The sequence below is a fragment of the Meriones unguiculatus genome, chromosome 1, assembly GCF_030254825.1.
Source record: "Meriones unguiculatus strain TT.TT164.6M chromosome 1, Bangor_MerUng_6.1, whole genome shotgun sequence".
NCBI lineage: Eukaryota > Metazoa > Chordata > Mammalia > Rodentia > Muridae > Meriones > Meriones unguiculatus.
In genome coordinates, this window is record NC_083349.1 from 48,236,233 (window position 1) to 48,254,064 (window position 17,832).

The following is a 17,832-nucleotide window of genomic DNA, read 5'->3' on the forward strand; positions in this document are numbered from 1 at the left end:
TATGTCTAATATCCACTTATAAGTGAGTATACACAGTGTGTGTCTTTCTGCTTCTGAGATACCTCACTCAGGATGATCTTTTCTAGATCCCACCACTTGCCTGCATATTTCATGATTTCCTTGTTTTTAATTGCTGGGTAGTCTTCCATTGTGTAAATGTGCCACAATTTACCTTTTGCACAGATTCCAATTTCCTCTGTGGTGAAGTGGAGATAAATCAAGAGGCTGCCATGGTTATAGACCTGGGCACAGACACAGAATCACAGAATACAAAGCCTCTTGCCTGGCATGGGAGAGACAAGTGGTTTAAAACAAATCACGCCAATCCAGCTACATTTAAGAGACACTGAAATAGAAAAAGCTGCTAAGATATCTTGCTTTCTATTTCTCAAAACCAGCTGGATCTTAGTCTGTGCTGTGAATCTGTGAGAGAGGGACTGAATAGAATCTAATTCCTAGAGTTCTTAGATCGTAGAGGGTTTTTTTTTCTCATGACATCAATATCAACAATGCAAGGAATGTCAATTTGTAATAAAACTTAACAGGTATTGCTTACCTTTTTTTCTGTCGTGAAGACTTCATTACCTCCTAAATGGCATTCAAATGATGTGCTTTAAATCTGTAATTGGAAACACATCAGAAGTGGGATTTTGAGTTTTTAACCTCCGTGTCTTTTATTTAAAACACTAATTATTTAAAACACTAATTCTAAGAAAAGGAAACAAGCGATTTAATGTATGCTGACAGCGTACATAATTATACTTTATGCTGAATTAAAAATAGCAATGAGACCTTCTCAGAAGGGTTAAATGAAAACATTGCCTTGCAAGTAAACAGGTTTTCAATAAAAAGCAAAGCTTTTCTCCAGCGTCCTCACGTGCCTTTGAAACCATCCCTATGCAGTCCATTAAAAGCAAAGGCTCTATACACTTCCTTTCTGGCTCAATAGATGGCGCTGCAGATCCAACAAAGGGGACCGTAAGATTGACTGATGGTGTCCCCTCCAGGATGAATATTCTCTCAGCCCTCTCTCCAGAGCAGAGAGAGGTGTCTGCCTACTCAGAGGAACGCCCTTTGTTTTGTTGAAGTAAAACATGGGTCAAGTAGTTCAAGGTATGGTTTTCTGTCCCTCCTGGAAATTCTATTTGTATATCTGACCCATGTGAAAACCAGCATTTGTAACTTAAATAATGTTCATATACTTTTATGCATTGTGTCAATGGTACGGTGATAAAACCAGAAAGAAAGAAAAAAAAACCTTAACAAAATATTTTTTAAATGTTTCTAATATTCAAGTGGATCTTATACATCTTCAATTAAAATCATATCTTGAAAAGGAAGAGATTTACACAATGCCATGGATAGAGAAGGACAAGCATAGCCTATGGTTTGGCCATTAACTCAGACCTTGCCCGTGTAAGCCTTCTCCAATCACAGCCATTTGACCATGAACCCACACACCATCTCTCAAACGTTTTTATATACTTCTTCAAGCAGCTAGTGTATGTCAGTCAACAAAACGATGAAAGATGCAAACTATTTGCAATGCCTGCCACAGAGTTCACAGACTTGCAAGGTCAAATCCTAGACAAGATTTGGAGCTGTTAAGAACCAGAGCTTAGCAAGTGGTGTGTGTCTTAGTTAGGCCGCCTATTGCTGTGCTAGCACAAGTAAAAGCAGGTCGGGGGAGGAGCGAGTTTGTTTCATCTCACACTTCTGCATCACAGTCCAGCATCAAAGGAAGTAAGACAGGGTTTTATGGAATTGATATCCTATGCCATGGAAAGAGCAACAGATGCTGCCGTGTGTGATCAAATGGAGTTTTGCAATAGAACAAGTGGAAAAGCAGTTGTTAAAGTGAGTTATGAACCAGGCGCAGTGGTGCATGCCTAAAATCCCAGCACTCAGGGATGCAGAGGCAGGTAAATCTCTGTGTGTTTGAGGCCAGCCAGGTCTACAAAGTGAGTGCAGGACAGCCAAGGCTATACAGCGAAACCTTGCCTCAAAACAAACAAAAAAAGTGACTTATGACAACCCACCATAGACTAGAGAGGCAGTCTCGGAATAATTGAGAGCAACGAAGACCAACAGTGCAGGGGTGGCCCACCCACAATGGGCAGAGCCCTCCCCTCACTAATGACTAATCAAGAAAATGCCCTACAGGCTTGCCCACAGCCTGATCCTGCAGAGACTTTTTTTTTAATTTTTTTCATTTGAAGCTCCCTCCTCTCCAATGACTCTAGCTTATGTCAACTTGGCATAAATCATGATATCATTTTCCACAAATCAGCTAGTAGAATCTACCCCTCTGGTTTATCAACTTACAAAAAGAAGTTGATAATTGTCCTGGCCAGAGAAGAAATTACCTCAATGATGGCCTTCCTGGGACTCTGCTAAGCACATTTATTGAGGTTTTAGGTTCCAGCTGTTGTAATGGTAAAATGTTATTGTAGAATCTTATTATCCCATCCTTTGGAATTAAACAACACAAAGATTGTTTGACAATTCCAAACTATTAGGAACCCAGGTATTCTCTGTACCATTGTTGTCTTTAAGGCAAAGCTCCCATCTTTGGGCTCAAGTTCTCACCATCATGTTTCTTCTACATCAGTAAGAAAGGGATTTGGTCAGTGGATTATATGTCTACACTTTCTGTGAGCACACACGAGGAGAACACATTGCTTATCTCATCCCTTTAAACAGAATTCAGCAGATAGCTATCTCAGCTGCTAGGTATCTTATTCTCTCTCCCAATAACCAATTAAAACTCCCACAATGGGAGAATGGTAAGCAGACATAGTATGGCCTCCACAGTATCTCTGCCATATTGACCCAGTATATTTACCTGAGTCTTTGCACACTCCTGTCATTCTTAGGAAGTAGCTGGCCTCGAGTTTCATAGAGTTACTCTACTCTGATCTCTTGAAGTTGTCTGCAACAACCCACCACTGGACTTCCTTGAAATTCTTCCTTTCCATCCTCCTACACTTTCCACTTCTTCTTCCTAGTAATAGTACGGTCTGAGCTATGTCCTCATACTTTCATACTTTCCTTAAATGTGACTGTTTCCCTAAGGTCTACCATCCAAGTCTTTTGTTTCCTCTCTATTATCCTCTCCTTTCTGGAAAGACATCCACTTCTTTTTCTCCTTCTGTTATCTCTCATCATTTGTCATGGTTTCTCTGCAGTTTCTCTCCTCTGTATTCCCCAGTGGGTGCTCGATTTTCCACTTGAACATTTTGTCAAAGGCTCATATGTCCTAAACCAGATTGCAGTCAGTGCCCTGGATCTTTTCCCTTGCTCTAACTTGTTATTATCTCCTAAATGATGTTTTAAGAATTTCATTCTTTCTGAACCCTTCTCCCCACCTCGTTTCCCAGACAAACAATATAACATGTCTGTTTCAATTCTAGACATTTCTGTACCCACACCCTCCTGAGTCATTCCTAAACCACTGCCCTGATGCTTATTCCACATTCCAATCCCTGCAGGTCTAGACCACACCTAGAGGCTCTACTCCCTTCTCATCGGGTTTCAGACCTACAGACTACTCCCTTATCATCAGCTTTCAGACCTACAGCCTACTCCCTTCTCATTGGATTTCAGACCTACAGACTACTCCCGTCTCATCGGCTTTCAGACCTACAGACTATGCTAACATCAGGTATCAAGGGACAATTTTGAGGAAAGATTTGGGAAAGCACAGTAAGACCCAGGCCAATTGTGATTTGGCTCTCAGAGGAAGAACTTTGGCTTTTTAGCTTCTCCTATTTTCCAGGTGCATTATCATATACAGCATCCAACGAAATGAACAGCCGGGTCAATTGAACACCTAGACATACCAAACATGATGCCAGCAACTTACTCTTATTTTAATTTCATAATCAAAAGGAAGGTAAATGGTCTTCTTTTGCAGATTAAAATTTTTAAATGAAGAGACTGAGGCTTTGCAAAATTATTTTACTCTGGGGGCTCAAGAGATGAATCAACAGCCGAAAACAAATGTGCGCTGTTGCCTGGAGGAACCAAGTTCAGGTCCCAGCATCCATGTCAGGTAGCTCACAACCACCTGTAACTCTAGATCCAGGCAACTCAACTCCCTTTTCTTAACATTTTGAACACTTACACACACACACACACACACACACACTTAAAATCAAAGTAAGTCTTTAAAAATAATTTGCTCCGAGTCTGACACTGTTTAATGATAGAGCTAAGATTCAAGCCAGTTGCTTTCCAGAACATCCCCTCATAAGCATTAACGTCAAGGAAATAGAAAGTCACTGATACTATCACCATTTGACAAACTGAGCAAGGAAGTAGCCTTCACAAGGTCACAGCCACAGTTCAATCTCAAGTCTGCTAAAGCCCGTGTTTTCTTCTACATTACACAACTTCCTATTCACACTCATAAGATTCTGTTTCATCTGTAAGTGATCAAGAGGAACTGATGAAAGAGGGACTGGTCATCAAACAGGACATGATACGTTGGCACTTATGTGTATGGCCAAGCTTTTTAGAATATCTAAGTACTTAGAATATTAGCTAAAACTCTGGGCTTCCTCTAAAAAGACAGAGGTATTCGCAGGCTATGCTCGACACCCCAGCATTAGCTTTAAAGGAGAGGGGGACTTTCAAGGGAGGTATGGAATGGATCATCCTTTAGGAAAGAGGTTTATCAACATCCTTGACACTAAAGGGCAGAGACTCAATGAAAGCTTCAGCCCAGCCAGGAAAGCAAAGCATTTTTTTAAAGGTCTCTTATGAGGGAGTAGGGAAAGAAAAGGGTTGTGTCATGAGGAAGTGGGTACCAGGTCAACTGGAATCATGAGATCATATTAACAGCTATATTCATACAGACGGTGCTGGAGTAGATGGTTTAGAAAGCCTCATGATCATTTCAGCATAAGGAGTACCTGGAAATTTTTGCACAACCATGGATTTATTTACTATGTGACCTCATCAGTAAAGGGGAGCTGAGATTGTTCTTGTCCTGTATTTAGTAAGATCCATCTACCCTGAAAGGCATCTCTTCAGGAGGTATAGAGTCCATGCCAATGTGATATGATATTTAGTAGGTATAAAATTTAAAAAAAATAAATCATAAAGATGGATAATAGTAGTTCTGGCCTTTAATCCTAGCACTCAAGCAGCAGAGACAGGTAAATCTCTAAGTTTGAGCCAGCTTGGTCTACAGAGCAAGTTCCAAAACAGCTAGGGATACACAGAGAAACCCTGTCTCAAAAAAAAAAAAATTAAAGGTATCATAGGTTTTGAAACATGAGATATATGACAAAAAGAAGTCTTGATAAATTTAGTTCAGAGAGACAGAGTTATAACCCATAAAGGCAGGAGGATGAGATGCCACCAACACCATGAGAAACCAAAGCCAGTGTTGTTGGTTACAAAAGATGTGCTTCATTATTAGAGTACAGGGAGAACACATTCAAGGACATTGACGTGACACTGGAGGAGAACAGTCTCAGGGAGAAAACACAAATAGAAACCATCTGTTATCCATGAAGACAAGTTCATTGTTATAGCCCTGGTCAATGTTCTCTCACACTCCAATTAAAGCCTTGACAAAATACCTGATCTTTCCTCCACCTGGGACAGTCCGCTTGTCCACATACAATGTCTATGTGCGGACACAGTGCATTGATTCTTATTCTACATCCCTTCACTCCTTGGTGACAACACCAACAGAATCTACTCTAATTAAGACTATGTCAACATCAAGAATCAAGGCACAACTTCAAGGAAATACTTGGAAAAGCATAGTAACATGGAGGCCAATCATGATTCAGTTCTCACTGGAGGAGAATCATCCCATACAATGCCTGGCCTTTGTACTGGCACAAACTCAAAATTCACTTTCCTTTGACTAATTTCTTCAAATTCTTTCGGTCTTAACTAACAGATTATTGCTGAGGAAACCTACTGGGATATCCTCCCAAACCATACTAAGATGTCATCTCTAGAACTGTGAAACCTAGAGCAATGTAAGCCAGGGTGTACAGTAAGTTTCTATGGACATGTCTGCTTTTTCCTTCACAATCCAACTCACTGATAAGAAGAACAGCTGTGTGACCTCATCACATTCTATCCTCAAGATTTAATGTCAGCCACAAAGTACTAAATAAGTACATTTTCCAGTGGAAATTTCAGCTATTTTTCAGCATTGTGGTTCTGAGGGCTTTTCTAAATATATTTCTTAGGGTAAAACTCACTGCTATTATTTCAAAGAGAACATAGGCTAGGAGTGTAGGTATGACCACTTCTTATTGTGGTGAGCTCTAAATGGCCATAAATAAAATGTGAAAAGTCGTGTGGTGATGTCAAGAGCTGATGCATGATTTCCCATGTCTGCTTCCCCAGGCCACAGGTTCCCTTCCCTCAATGATGGAAGTATCATTTTTTTTTTCAATGCAGTTTATTCAGGAACCTTGAACAATCATCTGACCCTGGGGAAAGCCAGCCCACAGCTTAAATAGCCTCTGGGTAGCCAACCCCAGTGTGCCAAATGGGCAATGCAGATAGGTCCACATACATGGAAGCAAGCCAGATCCTCAGCCTTAGCCAAATGTGGAGTTGTTTGTGACAGAGAGCACTCACCATCGGGAAGGTGGAAGGCGGAAACCAGCTCCATCTTTAAGGCGCGGCATTATGCAGCACTCTACAGTTCCCCCTTTTTGTTTTAGATGCATCAGGCAAGAGTAGAGGTCTGATCTCTGATATTAGAAATAAATTGGGGCTGTCAATGAAAGTATGCTGGACTTTGTGTCACTAGCATACAACATGAGAATTTTTCCTGTGCTGCAAATCTATCTAAACAATTGTCTAGCTATATTTTAGGTAATTGGACTGGAGAACTCGATACTACGATGGAGCAGCTGAGAGTGGCCATTATCACAGTAAATTCTACCAGAGTGGACGCAGGACCAGCCACAGGATTATCACCATGGATTGCTGCAGCCATGAATCATCTGAAGGAATGAGCGGGCATGGGAGCGTTAGCAGGCCTTCTGGTGTTGGTCTCCTTGGTTTGCCTGTGGTGTATATGCAAGATTAGAGTCTCACAACAGCGTAATGCAGCCATGATCATTCAGGCCTTTACAGCCATTGAAGCAGGACAGTCTCCCCAAGCATGGTTGGCTACCATAAAAAGCTAAAATGTTACGCTCAGGACGCGAAGCTAAGCACTGCACTCAGGGTCAGCCGCTTTGGACCCAGAGAAGAGCAAGTCTGATTGCATGCGGGTTGATGCCCCAGGTCCTGCCTCTGAGAAAAAGGTATCAGACGGGTCTGATGCTCTTTGGGTGGATGACACCTAAATGAACATCGGAAGTATCATTTTTAAAGGGGGCTATGTACAGCTGAGTGTCATGCATACAACATGGATCAGGAAGTAAATCTCTAAAGCTGAAAAATTATTTGTTTCTGTTTCATTGATGTTCTTTAAAAAATTGTACCCGCCATCTCTTCATTCATGCTACTGGGACTTGCCTTTGTTTCTCAAAGCAGAAAACGCCAAATATTCTCTTTCCCAGCCTCCCTTGCAGCTATGAATAATTGAATGGCACCAGAAGGGAAATGTAAGGGTGTTCTTGTGTTCTGACTAGTTCCCACCTTCCAAAGAAAGATCCCAAACAGCATCTTCCTTTCCCCCTTTACTTCTGCGTGCATTGTACAGAGAGGCATAAGCCAAGGAATTAATATTAATATCAATGTGCTGTGGAAAGTATCAGTCATGTCGCTGGGTAGCTAGAACATGCCTGAATTAGTTGCTTCAAGAGTTATTGCTATGTGAGATTGCTTACTGTTTGGATTACTGTTGATCAGAAATACCATGTTACTTATAACTGGATTATTTAACTCTCTGCATAGGGAAATACGTGTTTCCGTCTCTGGGATTTTCCAAAAGCCAATTTAAATCGGCAAGTAAGAGTGAATTCCCAGGAACCACGGACATCAAAAAAGTTATGAATAAATCATCCAACAATGGTGATTTTTAATTTAAGAATAAAATCCACAATTTAATACCAGAGAAAGGCAATGGTCTTGCTTATGCTGGAAGAGAAACATAAGACAGCAGGTTGAAAGAGGATGTTCACCGGTAAATTTATTCTTGGTCTTGCTATGCAGAATCAGCTCATAACTTTCTAATTAGCTCCCTGCCCAGGGAACCTCTCAAGTCGTCCAAGAAGCTCACACATTGCCTGTTGTACACAGGCAGCATCGGGCCTCCAGAGGTCGGAAGGGACGGAGAGTGGATTCATTTGGTCTATCTATCTGCAAAAGTTATTTGTACTACCTGTCCCCACCTTGAATAACATGGAACAATGCCTTCTAACATCTCTTCTTCACAGAGATCGCCTTACCTCTTGGTGCAAACCACTTTCCCCAAACATTTTGTTCTTATTAGAATAACTCACAATTTTTTATTCAATATTCTCTTGAACACTGACGTTTTTACAGAACATTCATCAAAAAACATAGGCCTGGAAAAGGAATTACTGTATGCTTTCTGAAGGAATCACAGAACCCTTGAGATCAGAGCAGGCAAGGCATAACAAGTAAAGCACAGACAGTTGGATATGAGAAACTCTCACCAAACCAGCCAACCACTTTCCACACTCTCTACCCTTCTCTGGAGGCTCCTCCATGCCTTTGGCTCCATGAAGCAATTTCCAGACAGGGACACTCACCAGATCTGTAACTTTAAATGAACCGACTAGATCAGTTACCAAGTGGCCTTCCTTTATGCCCAGGTAAGTAACGATGGTTTGATAATGCAGGGACCTGGTTGTTTATTTTACAGACTGCAAAATCCAGAAGCACAGGGGCTAGAAGAGACCAAGTCTAGTGGGAAACTGTTTCTCTGATTTGTTTCCGTGCAGGGCTGGGCACACAAACTGCTGGTTATACAGCAGCCACTGCAGCACAGTTGCCAATGACAAAGAGGGACTCCTAGGCAGACTTTCTGAAAAGTTTCACTGGGAGAACGGTGGCAGAAAATAAATCCTAGTATTGTTCTGCGTTGTGAGGAATACATTTTATACCTCCTCATTGGTTCTACTATCTTGTTTTGTTTGTTTCTTTGTTTTGTTTTCAAAGCATGTAAGTCCTTGAACCTTTATACTTAGTAGGTTGTTCTCGTCAAGAGAGATGTTGACAATCTGGTTAGTTCATTCTTCTGCAATTAACCTCCACAGAAGTATGATCTGGGAAACAGACTCACCAAAACACCACTCCAGGCATTTTTTGATTCAATCTAACATGTTTATGTAGGTAAGCCATGGGAGGGGGGGTACAGGTTTACCTCACCAGTATTGTTTTTAAAACAAATTCAGTTTTGAAATGAAGATTGATTTTTCTCCTAAAATGCTTACTCTTTTACATACCTACAAAAATATCATTTAGGGTTAAGAAATTGACCTTGCTAGTTGACTTAGGTAATTTTAAAAGGCTACTAGTACTTTAAACAATTCATGTTAGATTGTCCTGTCTCATTCATTAGACTGCCTATATTATAACTTCTAAAGCATGACTTTCAGATTAATATTTAAAAATTGTCTGGGGCCTCTTTTCTCACAGAGCAGAATACCCAGCCCAGAAGATGTATAATAAAGACTTGAAATTTTGTGGTTTTCAAAGGTCTCCCCATAATTTATATTTCTGGTTGAATATTTTCTCTTTCAAATGAGTCGTCTACCCTATCAATCATCTCAGTATGATGTCAGTAACTGTGAAGACGCAGGAATGAGTACAACATTGTGTCGATGAATTTAAATAACTATTTAATGATTCAAAGGAACCCTGAGTGAGTGAGTAGCTGGAAAAAGAAGAAACAGATGCATTTAAAACGTTCCCTTTGATGACTGCATTTCCAGCCTTAACACTTTTGTTTTTAAATCTACATTCAAGGCAAAGCTCTGTAGTATGAGGTACATTTGCTTGGTGAAAACATTTAAAAATCATTTAGAAGAAACATTGGGAAGAAGAGACTTAGGCAGGATAAGGACACTTCAAGGAATACAAGGCTAATCAAAGCACAGCAAGTAACATTCACATAGTTGGACTCTGGAGGCAATTCCAGAAATAATCTGAGCATGAACACTAACCCTGAGCCAGGCAAACCCATTCCAAAGTGACTGATCGGAAGGGCTGTGCTCATCGGAGTGCAGGAAAGCTGGCATGCTAGTTTGTCTGGGTATGTTTTAGTTGGGCTCATATATTTGTAGTAAGGTTACATGGCACTTTGTAAATGTAACTAGGGGAAAATATAGAATAACCTTATTCTAACCTAAAGTGAACTAAACCTCATTTTTCCTCTCTGTAAAATCAAGTATCAATCCAGAGGACTTCTAGAAAGTTCTCTGTGTTCTCATTCAGTAAGTCGATAAATAAATAGGATAAACATCGTTCACATATCTGCAGATACTATCACTATATTTCAGAGATTTCATATTAATGGGAATTACCTCTTGAACAACCACAAAGCTTCAAGGAAAATCATGCTTTAGGATGAAGAGCACAGCAGTGCGCTTTTCAGAGGACCTTCTCTCATACTCTCTTTCAATAATAACTCTCTTTCTCTCTCCTGTCAGAACGCATGTACATAATCACACAAACACACAAACACACAAACACATACTTGTCCCATTAGCAAATAAAGTATCTGTTTCCCAAACAGGGACAATTACAAAAATCAAACTGGTAGTTCACATTTGTGTGAAATCACTCTATAATGTACACAGAAAAAAAAAAAGCTGTTTTTTTCAGTATCTGTCAACTTTTCACTAAGTAGTTACAACTTCAAAAGGAGAAGAAATGCCTTCAAATGCTAGTATGACAGCAGGCTTCAGAAACTCTTGCTTCCGATTGTGTCCAAAATATCTTATCCTGTAGATTCCAGGTTGGGCAGTATGTGGGATATTCCAATGCACTGTTGCGTTGCTCAGACCCAGCATTCCCTTGTGCCAATAAAACCTATCAATAGAAAACAAACAAGGAAGACATACAATATTGCTCTTTAAAATGTTTGATTTTCAGCTGGGTGGTAATGGTGCACACGTTTAATCTCAGCACCCAGAAGGCAGAGACAGGCAGATCTTTCTAAGTTTGAGACCAGCCTGGTCTACAGAGTGAATTTCAGGACAGTCAAGGCTACACAGTGCAACTGTATCTTAAAACAAAAACAAAAACAAAAACAAAGAAGAAAACAAAAGAAGCTATAATTACTGACACAGGAAGTACATCTAAAAGCATAACCAACAAAAAAGCAACAAAAGACTGATGAGACCTGATAGGCTAGGGTCAGATGGTAGAGGAGGACCTCCCCTATTATTGGACTAGGGGAGGGGCATAGGAGTGGGAAGAGAAAGAGAAGGTGGGTGGGACGGGGAAGGGGGGGGGAATGAAGGAGAAAGCCACAGCTGGGATACAAAGTGAATAAATTGCAATAGTAGCAGTAATAATGATAATAATTTAAAAGACTACAGGAATACACACCATTCAATAATAACTTTAAATATTAATGGCCATAACTCTCCAAGCACAAGACACAGGCTGGCTGAACATATTAAGAAACAAGATTCATCTTTCTTTTGTCTACAAGAAACTCTTCTTGTAGCTTTAAAGTTAAAGGACGAAAAAAGTATCTCCAAGCACATGAAACATGGAATTGAACAAGCATTTTTATCCTATTGTCTGGAAAAACAGACTTTGAACTAAAACTAACCATAAGAAATAAATAAGGATAGTTAATTCTAATCAAGAAAATAACAAAGCAAAAAGACATTACAATCTTAAATATATATGTACCAAATTCTAGTTCACCCAACTAAAAAAAAATCCTACAATTGAAATTAAATACACACATTAACACCAACCCAATACTAGATGGCAATTTTAATAAACCACTGTCTCCAATAGACAGGCCACCTGTACAAAAATATTCAACAGGAAAACATCACAATTAAATGACATAATATATCAAATAGACCCAATGAATATCTACAGAATCTTCCATCTAAACACCATAGAATACACACTCTATTCAGCACCCTATAGAAGATCCTCAAAAACAGACCAAATCTTGGGACACAAAACAAACCTTAACAAATTCATAAAAACTGAAAAAAAATCACAATGCAATAAAAGTTAAAATAGCAAAAGAAAAAAAAAAACTCTAGTAAGTACACAAACTCATGGAGATTAAACAACTCATTGATGATTGATGAAGTGTCAAAGAAGAAAGGAAAGAAAGAAAAGAAAGAAAGAAAGGAAGGAAGGAAGGAAGGAAGGAAGGAAGAAAGAAAGAAAGAAAGAAAGAAAGAAAGAAAGAAAGAAAGAAAGAAAGAAAGAAAAAATTTAATACCTGGAACTAATGGAAAGTGAAAGTGCAATACAACAAAAGACTTTAGGACACATTAAAGTGTCTACATTAAAAAATGAGAGTCAGGCGTGGTGCCGCACGCATAATCTCAATACATGTTGGAGAGGTTGTGGAGAAAGGGGAACCCTTCTCCACTGCTGGTGGGAATGTAAACTTGTACAACCACTCTGGAAATCAATCTGGCACTTTCTCAGACAACTAGGAATAGCGCTTCCTCAAGATCCAGCCATACCACTCCTAGGCATATATCCAAAAGAGGCTCAAGTACACAATAAGGACATTTGCTCAACCACATTTGTAGCAGCCTTATTTGTAATAGATAGAAGCTGGAAACAGCCCAGATGCCCCTCAAATGAAGAATGGATGCAGAAATTGTGGTACATCTATACAATGGAGTATTACTCTGCAATGAAAAATAAGGAAATCATGAAATTTGCAGGTAAATGGTGGGACCTGGAAAGGATCATCCTGAGTGAGCTGTCCCAGAAGCAGAAAGACACACACAGTATATACTCACTCATATAGACATATAATATAGGATAAACCTACTAAAATCTGTACATCTAAGAAATTAATCAAGAGAGAGGACCCTGACTAAAACGTTCAATCCCCATCCCGAAAGGCAAAGAGGATGGACATCAGAAGAAGAAAACAGGAAAAAACCTAGGAACCTGCCACAGAGGGCCTCTGAAAGGCTCTGCCCTGCAGACTATCAAAGCAGACGCTGAGACTTATGGCCAACTGATGGGCAGAGTGCATGGAATCTTATGTAAGAAGTGGGAAATAAGAAGATCTGGAGAGGACAGGAACCCCACAAGGAGAGCAACAGAACCAAAAAATTTGAACACAGGGGTCTTCCCAGAGACTCATACTCCAACCAAGTACCAGGCATGGAGATATCCTATAACCCCTGCACAGATGTAGCCCATGGCAGTTTAGTGTCTAAGTGGGTTACTTAGTAATGGGAAGAGGGACTGCCTCTGACATTATCTGATTGGCCTGCTCTTTGATCACCTCCCCCTGAGGGGAGAGCAGCCTTACCAGGCTACAGAAGATGACAATGCAGCCACTCCTGGTGTGATCTGATAGACTAAGATCAGAAGGAAGGAGAGGAGAACCTCCCCTACCCGTGGACTTGGGGAGGGCCATGTGTGAAGAGGGGGAGGGAGGGTGGGAGGATACAAAGTGAATAAAGTGTAATTAATAAAAATTTAAAAATTTTAAAAAATGAGAGTCAGGTGTGGTGCCGCAAGCCTTTAATCTCAGCATATGAGAGGGTGAGGCATGTGGATCTCTGTGAGTCTGAGGCTGGCCTGGTCTATATAGCGAGTTCCAGGAGAGCCAGAGCCATCTAGACAAACTCTGTCTCAAAAAAGCAAAACAACAAAACAGAAAGAACACAAATAAATGACTTAATGATGAAACTCAAACATTTGGAAAAACAAGAACAAACCCAAACTCACTTAAATGATAAAAAAAAAAACAATAATAAAAATCAGAGCTGAAACTAATTAAATAGAAACAAGTAAAGTACCAAGAAATTCAACAAATCTAAAAGCTGATTCCCTGAGAAGATAAACAAGATCAACAGACTCTTGTACCAACTAACCAAAAGGAAAGAAGGTAGGACAGAAGGAGGAAGGGAGAAAAGGAGGGAGAGGGGAAAGGAAGGAGAAAGAAAGAAGGATTGGGAACAAGCAAAAGAAACTTATTCTAAGTAGCACCATTTCATTTTCAAACTCCATTCAATCATAGAGAGAAACTATGTTCAAGGTCCCAGGATCTAGGGGAGCTGGGGACTTCCCAATTGCTGAACAGCTTCTGTTGTTAAAGAAATAAAATAAATAAATAAAAAGTTGTCTGAGTCCAGACATCTCAGAGATGTAAAGAGACAGTTGTCTGAGTCCAGACTTCTAAAGGACAACTTCTCCATCTTGCTGGCAGGGTCAAACAAGTTCATGTTCTCAGGCCCAGGAACCTAGTTCCATCCTGATTGATGGAAACTCTCTTGCTCAACCCCTTATGTCAAAATGTGATCGATCGGACGATGCTAAAGCCCATCACGCTGCCTCTAACTTTATGGTTTCGTCCTTTAAATATGCTAGACAACATCCCATCAGGTTCCAGTTCAGCTCCTAAGTCTGTTCTGCAGTCCTGAGTAGTGGCTTGAATACAATAAATTTTTGTCACCTGGTGTTTGAGTTATGTTGGATTTAAGTGGACCTCACAGCAGAAGGACGGACATTAACACAATTAGAAATGAACAGGGAAATATTATAATAGACACCAAAGAGATCCACAATATACTAAGAGATGACTTTAAAAACCAGTACTCTGTTGAGTTAGAAAATGTAAAAGAAATGGACAAATTTCTAGATCCAGTGAAACCACCAAAGTTAAAGAATTTAACTTCAAGAAGAGCTCAACAACTTGAAATCAGGAATGAGCCGGGGATGTTTGCTATTCCCACCCCTCCTCAATATTGTGCTCTATCCACTAGCTGGAGAAATAAGGGCAGGAAAGGGAAATTAAAGGGATACAAATAGGAAAAGAAGAAGTCACACTCTTCCTCTTTGCAAATGATATGCTATGATACATAGAGATCCCAAAATTACACCCGACACCTTCTTGAAACGATCGACAATTTAAGCCACGTGGCAGTATACAAAATCAACTTACAAAACTCAATAGCTTTTCTATATACCAACAATAAACACACCGAGAAGAAGATCACAGACACATGCCCATTCAAAATAGCCCAGAAAAATAAAATGAAATATCTACAGATAAACCTAACCAAGGAGGTGAAGGTCCTTTCCAATGAACTCTACAGAATCACCTCAACTTCTTCACCCAGTAAACTTCTCAGCCAGTTCACAAAAAGGCTGGCTAGTCTTTCAAGGAATGCCTATGACCAGGGAAAAACAAAGTTGATGGAGGCTGGATGGGTTCATAGCTCAGAGATTCAGCACATACTTCCTACTATGTACCAGACTCAAGATTCTAACCCTAACACCACTAAAATAAAAGCCAGAGAATGGCCTCTAACACCTCACTAGCACCTAGTCCTAGAGAAGCCTATGCTGTGCTGCTTTCAGTCATTAAAATCAAACAGAGACTAATAAATCAATTAACTGTGGCCAGAAAGAGCCAGGGGAATTTGGTATCGTTAATATCCTGTACTGAGAAGTCTTTTAGTTTTGCCCTTCCTACATAATGAAGCAGCTGTTTTCAAGGCTTCCAAGACGAATAATCAATAGACATGTTTACCTCGTCTCCCAGGAGGCATCATTACATATTATCTGCCAGTCAGCTATCGAGTCCTCATATTTCTCCACAGTGAGGAAGGTTTGATGGGTCTGAAATACAATTAAGCACTTATCAGGCGCAACAGAGCCGCCGTGAGAGCTGGTCTGCAATGCCTCCCCTTGCTACACACCAACCCACCAATGCCTGCTGTGCACATGCATGAGGATTTCACCCAAATTCCTAGGCAACCCCCTTGACCCAGTGTCTTCAAGATAATAGTTTCCCACCCCCTAAAAAAAGGAACATGGGCATTTTAAAGAAGTATAATAGGAATTTTAAAGAAGTTTGGAAATTAGAGTTGAGAAGAAATTTAAAATGAAATGAGATTTTTTAAAGGTGTAAGTCAGGATCAGGAGTGCAAGACTTTCTCTAGACACCACAGGCTGGAGGAGAGGAAATGGGACTTCATCTTTCTGTGCCTTCAGGTGAGCAAATTATTAGTTAGGGAACCCTACCCTCCTAAGTCAAAAAGTCGAAAAGCGTGTAACCTGCCCCTGTCCTGGCCTTCTGTGCAGTCATAGATGCCTGGAGGCCATAACGTAAGCAGAGCATCTTTCTGTGCTGGAAGATAACCGTAATAAAGCAATTTGTTTTATACCAAGAGTCCAGCTTCAAATAAAGCAAAGACTTGCGAACTATGACAAGCTAATAAACAAAAAGGCCAGAGGTGCCCATTACTATCAAGACTTTTACACTGCCTCCCTTAACGACCGGACTTGCGGGGCAGTGGAGATGGGTCAGTCAGTAAAGTGCTGGCTCTGAGAGGTGAGGAGCAGAGTTTGGATGTCCAGGACGCACATGTGCATGGCAGGAGTGCTTGCAATCCCATTGCTGTAGCCACCTTCAGGCTCCAAGTTCAATGAGAGGCCCTCTCTCAAAACAAACAAACAAACAAACAAAAGATGGGGAACAAAGGAGGAAGACAGCCAATGTTGGACTTTGGCCTTTGCGTGCATGCCTCCAGAGCACACATATGTACACATTTCCACATGAACACACAGAAATAAGAGTTGTGTCTAATTTCCTCTTTACTCTTCACAACCCTTTATACCTACCATTTACAAGTCTTCCGACAACTTTGATAAATGGATTACTTAGTTATATTTCGATCATGTCATTGTTTAAAATAATTCTCTAGTTATTCCGTTGATACCTGACCTTTAATAAAGGAAGTGCTCATAATCATGATAGCTAATAAAGAGGCGTATGTTTCTGCACACTGAGGGTATAAAGGCCTTGGAGAAGGAGGATAGATGAAATATGAGGTACAATAGCCCCCAATAACTAGGTCTAGAAGAAAGGGTGAAAAGCATATCTAGGCCCCCAAACTATCAGGGACAAAACTTGGGATTAACTTTTCTCTACCTCCCTATCATAATCTTTTATGGGTATATTTTGCTGCACATTAAATGCTCTGCCACGGAGTCTACTTGTGTGTAAAGTAAAGACAGTGATTACTGTCTTATAGTGATAGCAGTGATTAAATGCATGTATAAAAAAAACATCTAGCCTAATACCTGGAGACAAAGGTTGCTCAGGAATTAGGGATAATGAAAACTGATGTTTGCAGATAATGAAAAGGCCCGAGAAATTGTTTTGACCACTAAAATAAAAGCCAGAGAATGGCCTCTAACACCTCAATAGCACCTAATCCTAGAGAAGCCTACGCTGTGCTGCTTTCAGTCATTAAAATCAAACAGAGACTAATAAATCAATTAAGTGTGGCCAGAAAGAGCCAGGGGAATGTCAGAGGAGGGGTGGGAATGTCAGAATGTCAGAGTATTCTGAGAAATAAACTCTGTTGTCCTTGTGAGGCTGTTAGCACTCTGTACTCGCGGCAATGGTAATGAGGGTACTGTGGGGATGTTGGGCTTAACCTCTTCAAAAAGCAGTATTAGGAGCAAGCCAATGTTTGGGGCAGGGGAGCTTGCTCACAGGTGCACACTGTCCAAGCATTAGAACATTTCTCCCAAACCTTAATCATGGCATCCTACTGCCAACCATGGAAGTCATGGCATTTGAATAGACAGAAACCACACAGCTCTTTTAGGAGGAAGGTGTTTTGGATTATAAGTGATTATGGACCCTAAGAAGGATGGCTCACCATGCAATGGCTACATTCT

At 40.4% G+C, this 17,832-nt stretch overlaps 1 protein-coding gene across 5 annotated transcripts in view; it reads right to left on the minus strand.

Annotated features, from left to right (window-relative positions):
* Positions 1-9,868: 9,868 nt before the first annotated feature.
* The window catches only part of Asah2 (N-acylsphingosine amidohydrolase 2), a 94,342-nt gene continuing 86,378 nt past the window's right edge, over positions 9,869-17,832 (minus strand). For all 5 annotated transcript variants that reach the window (XM_060388359.1, XM_060388362.1, XM_060388364.1 and 2 more), the window contains 2 exons: positions 15,671-15,759; positions 9,869-10,992 (listed from right to left, as the gene is read on the minus strand). In XM_060388359.1, the coding sequence (XP_060244342.1) occupies positions 10,803-10,992; positions 15,671-15,759 (279 nt within the window). In that variant the 3' untranslated portion in view covers positions 9,869-10,802. The remainder of the gene's footprint in view (positions 10,993-15,670; positions 15,760-17,832) is intronic.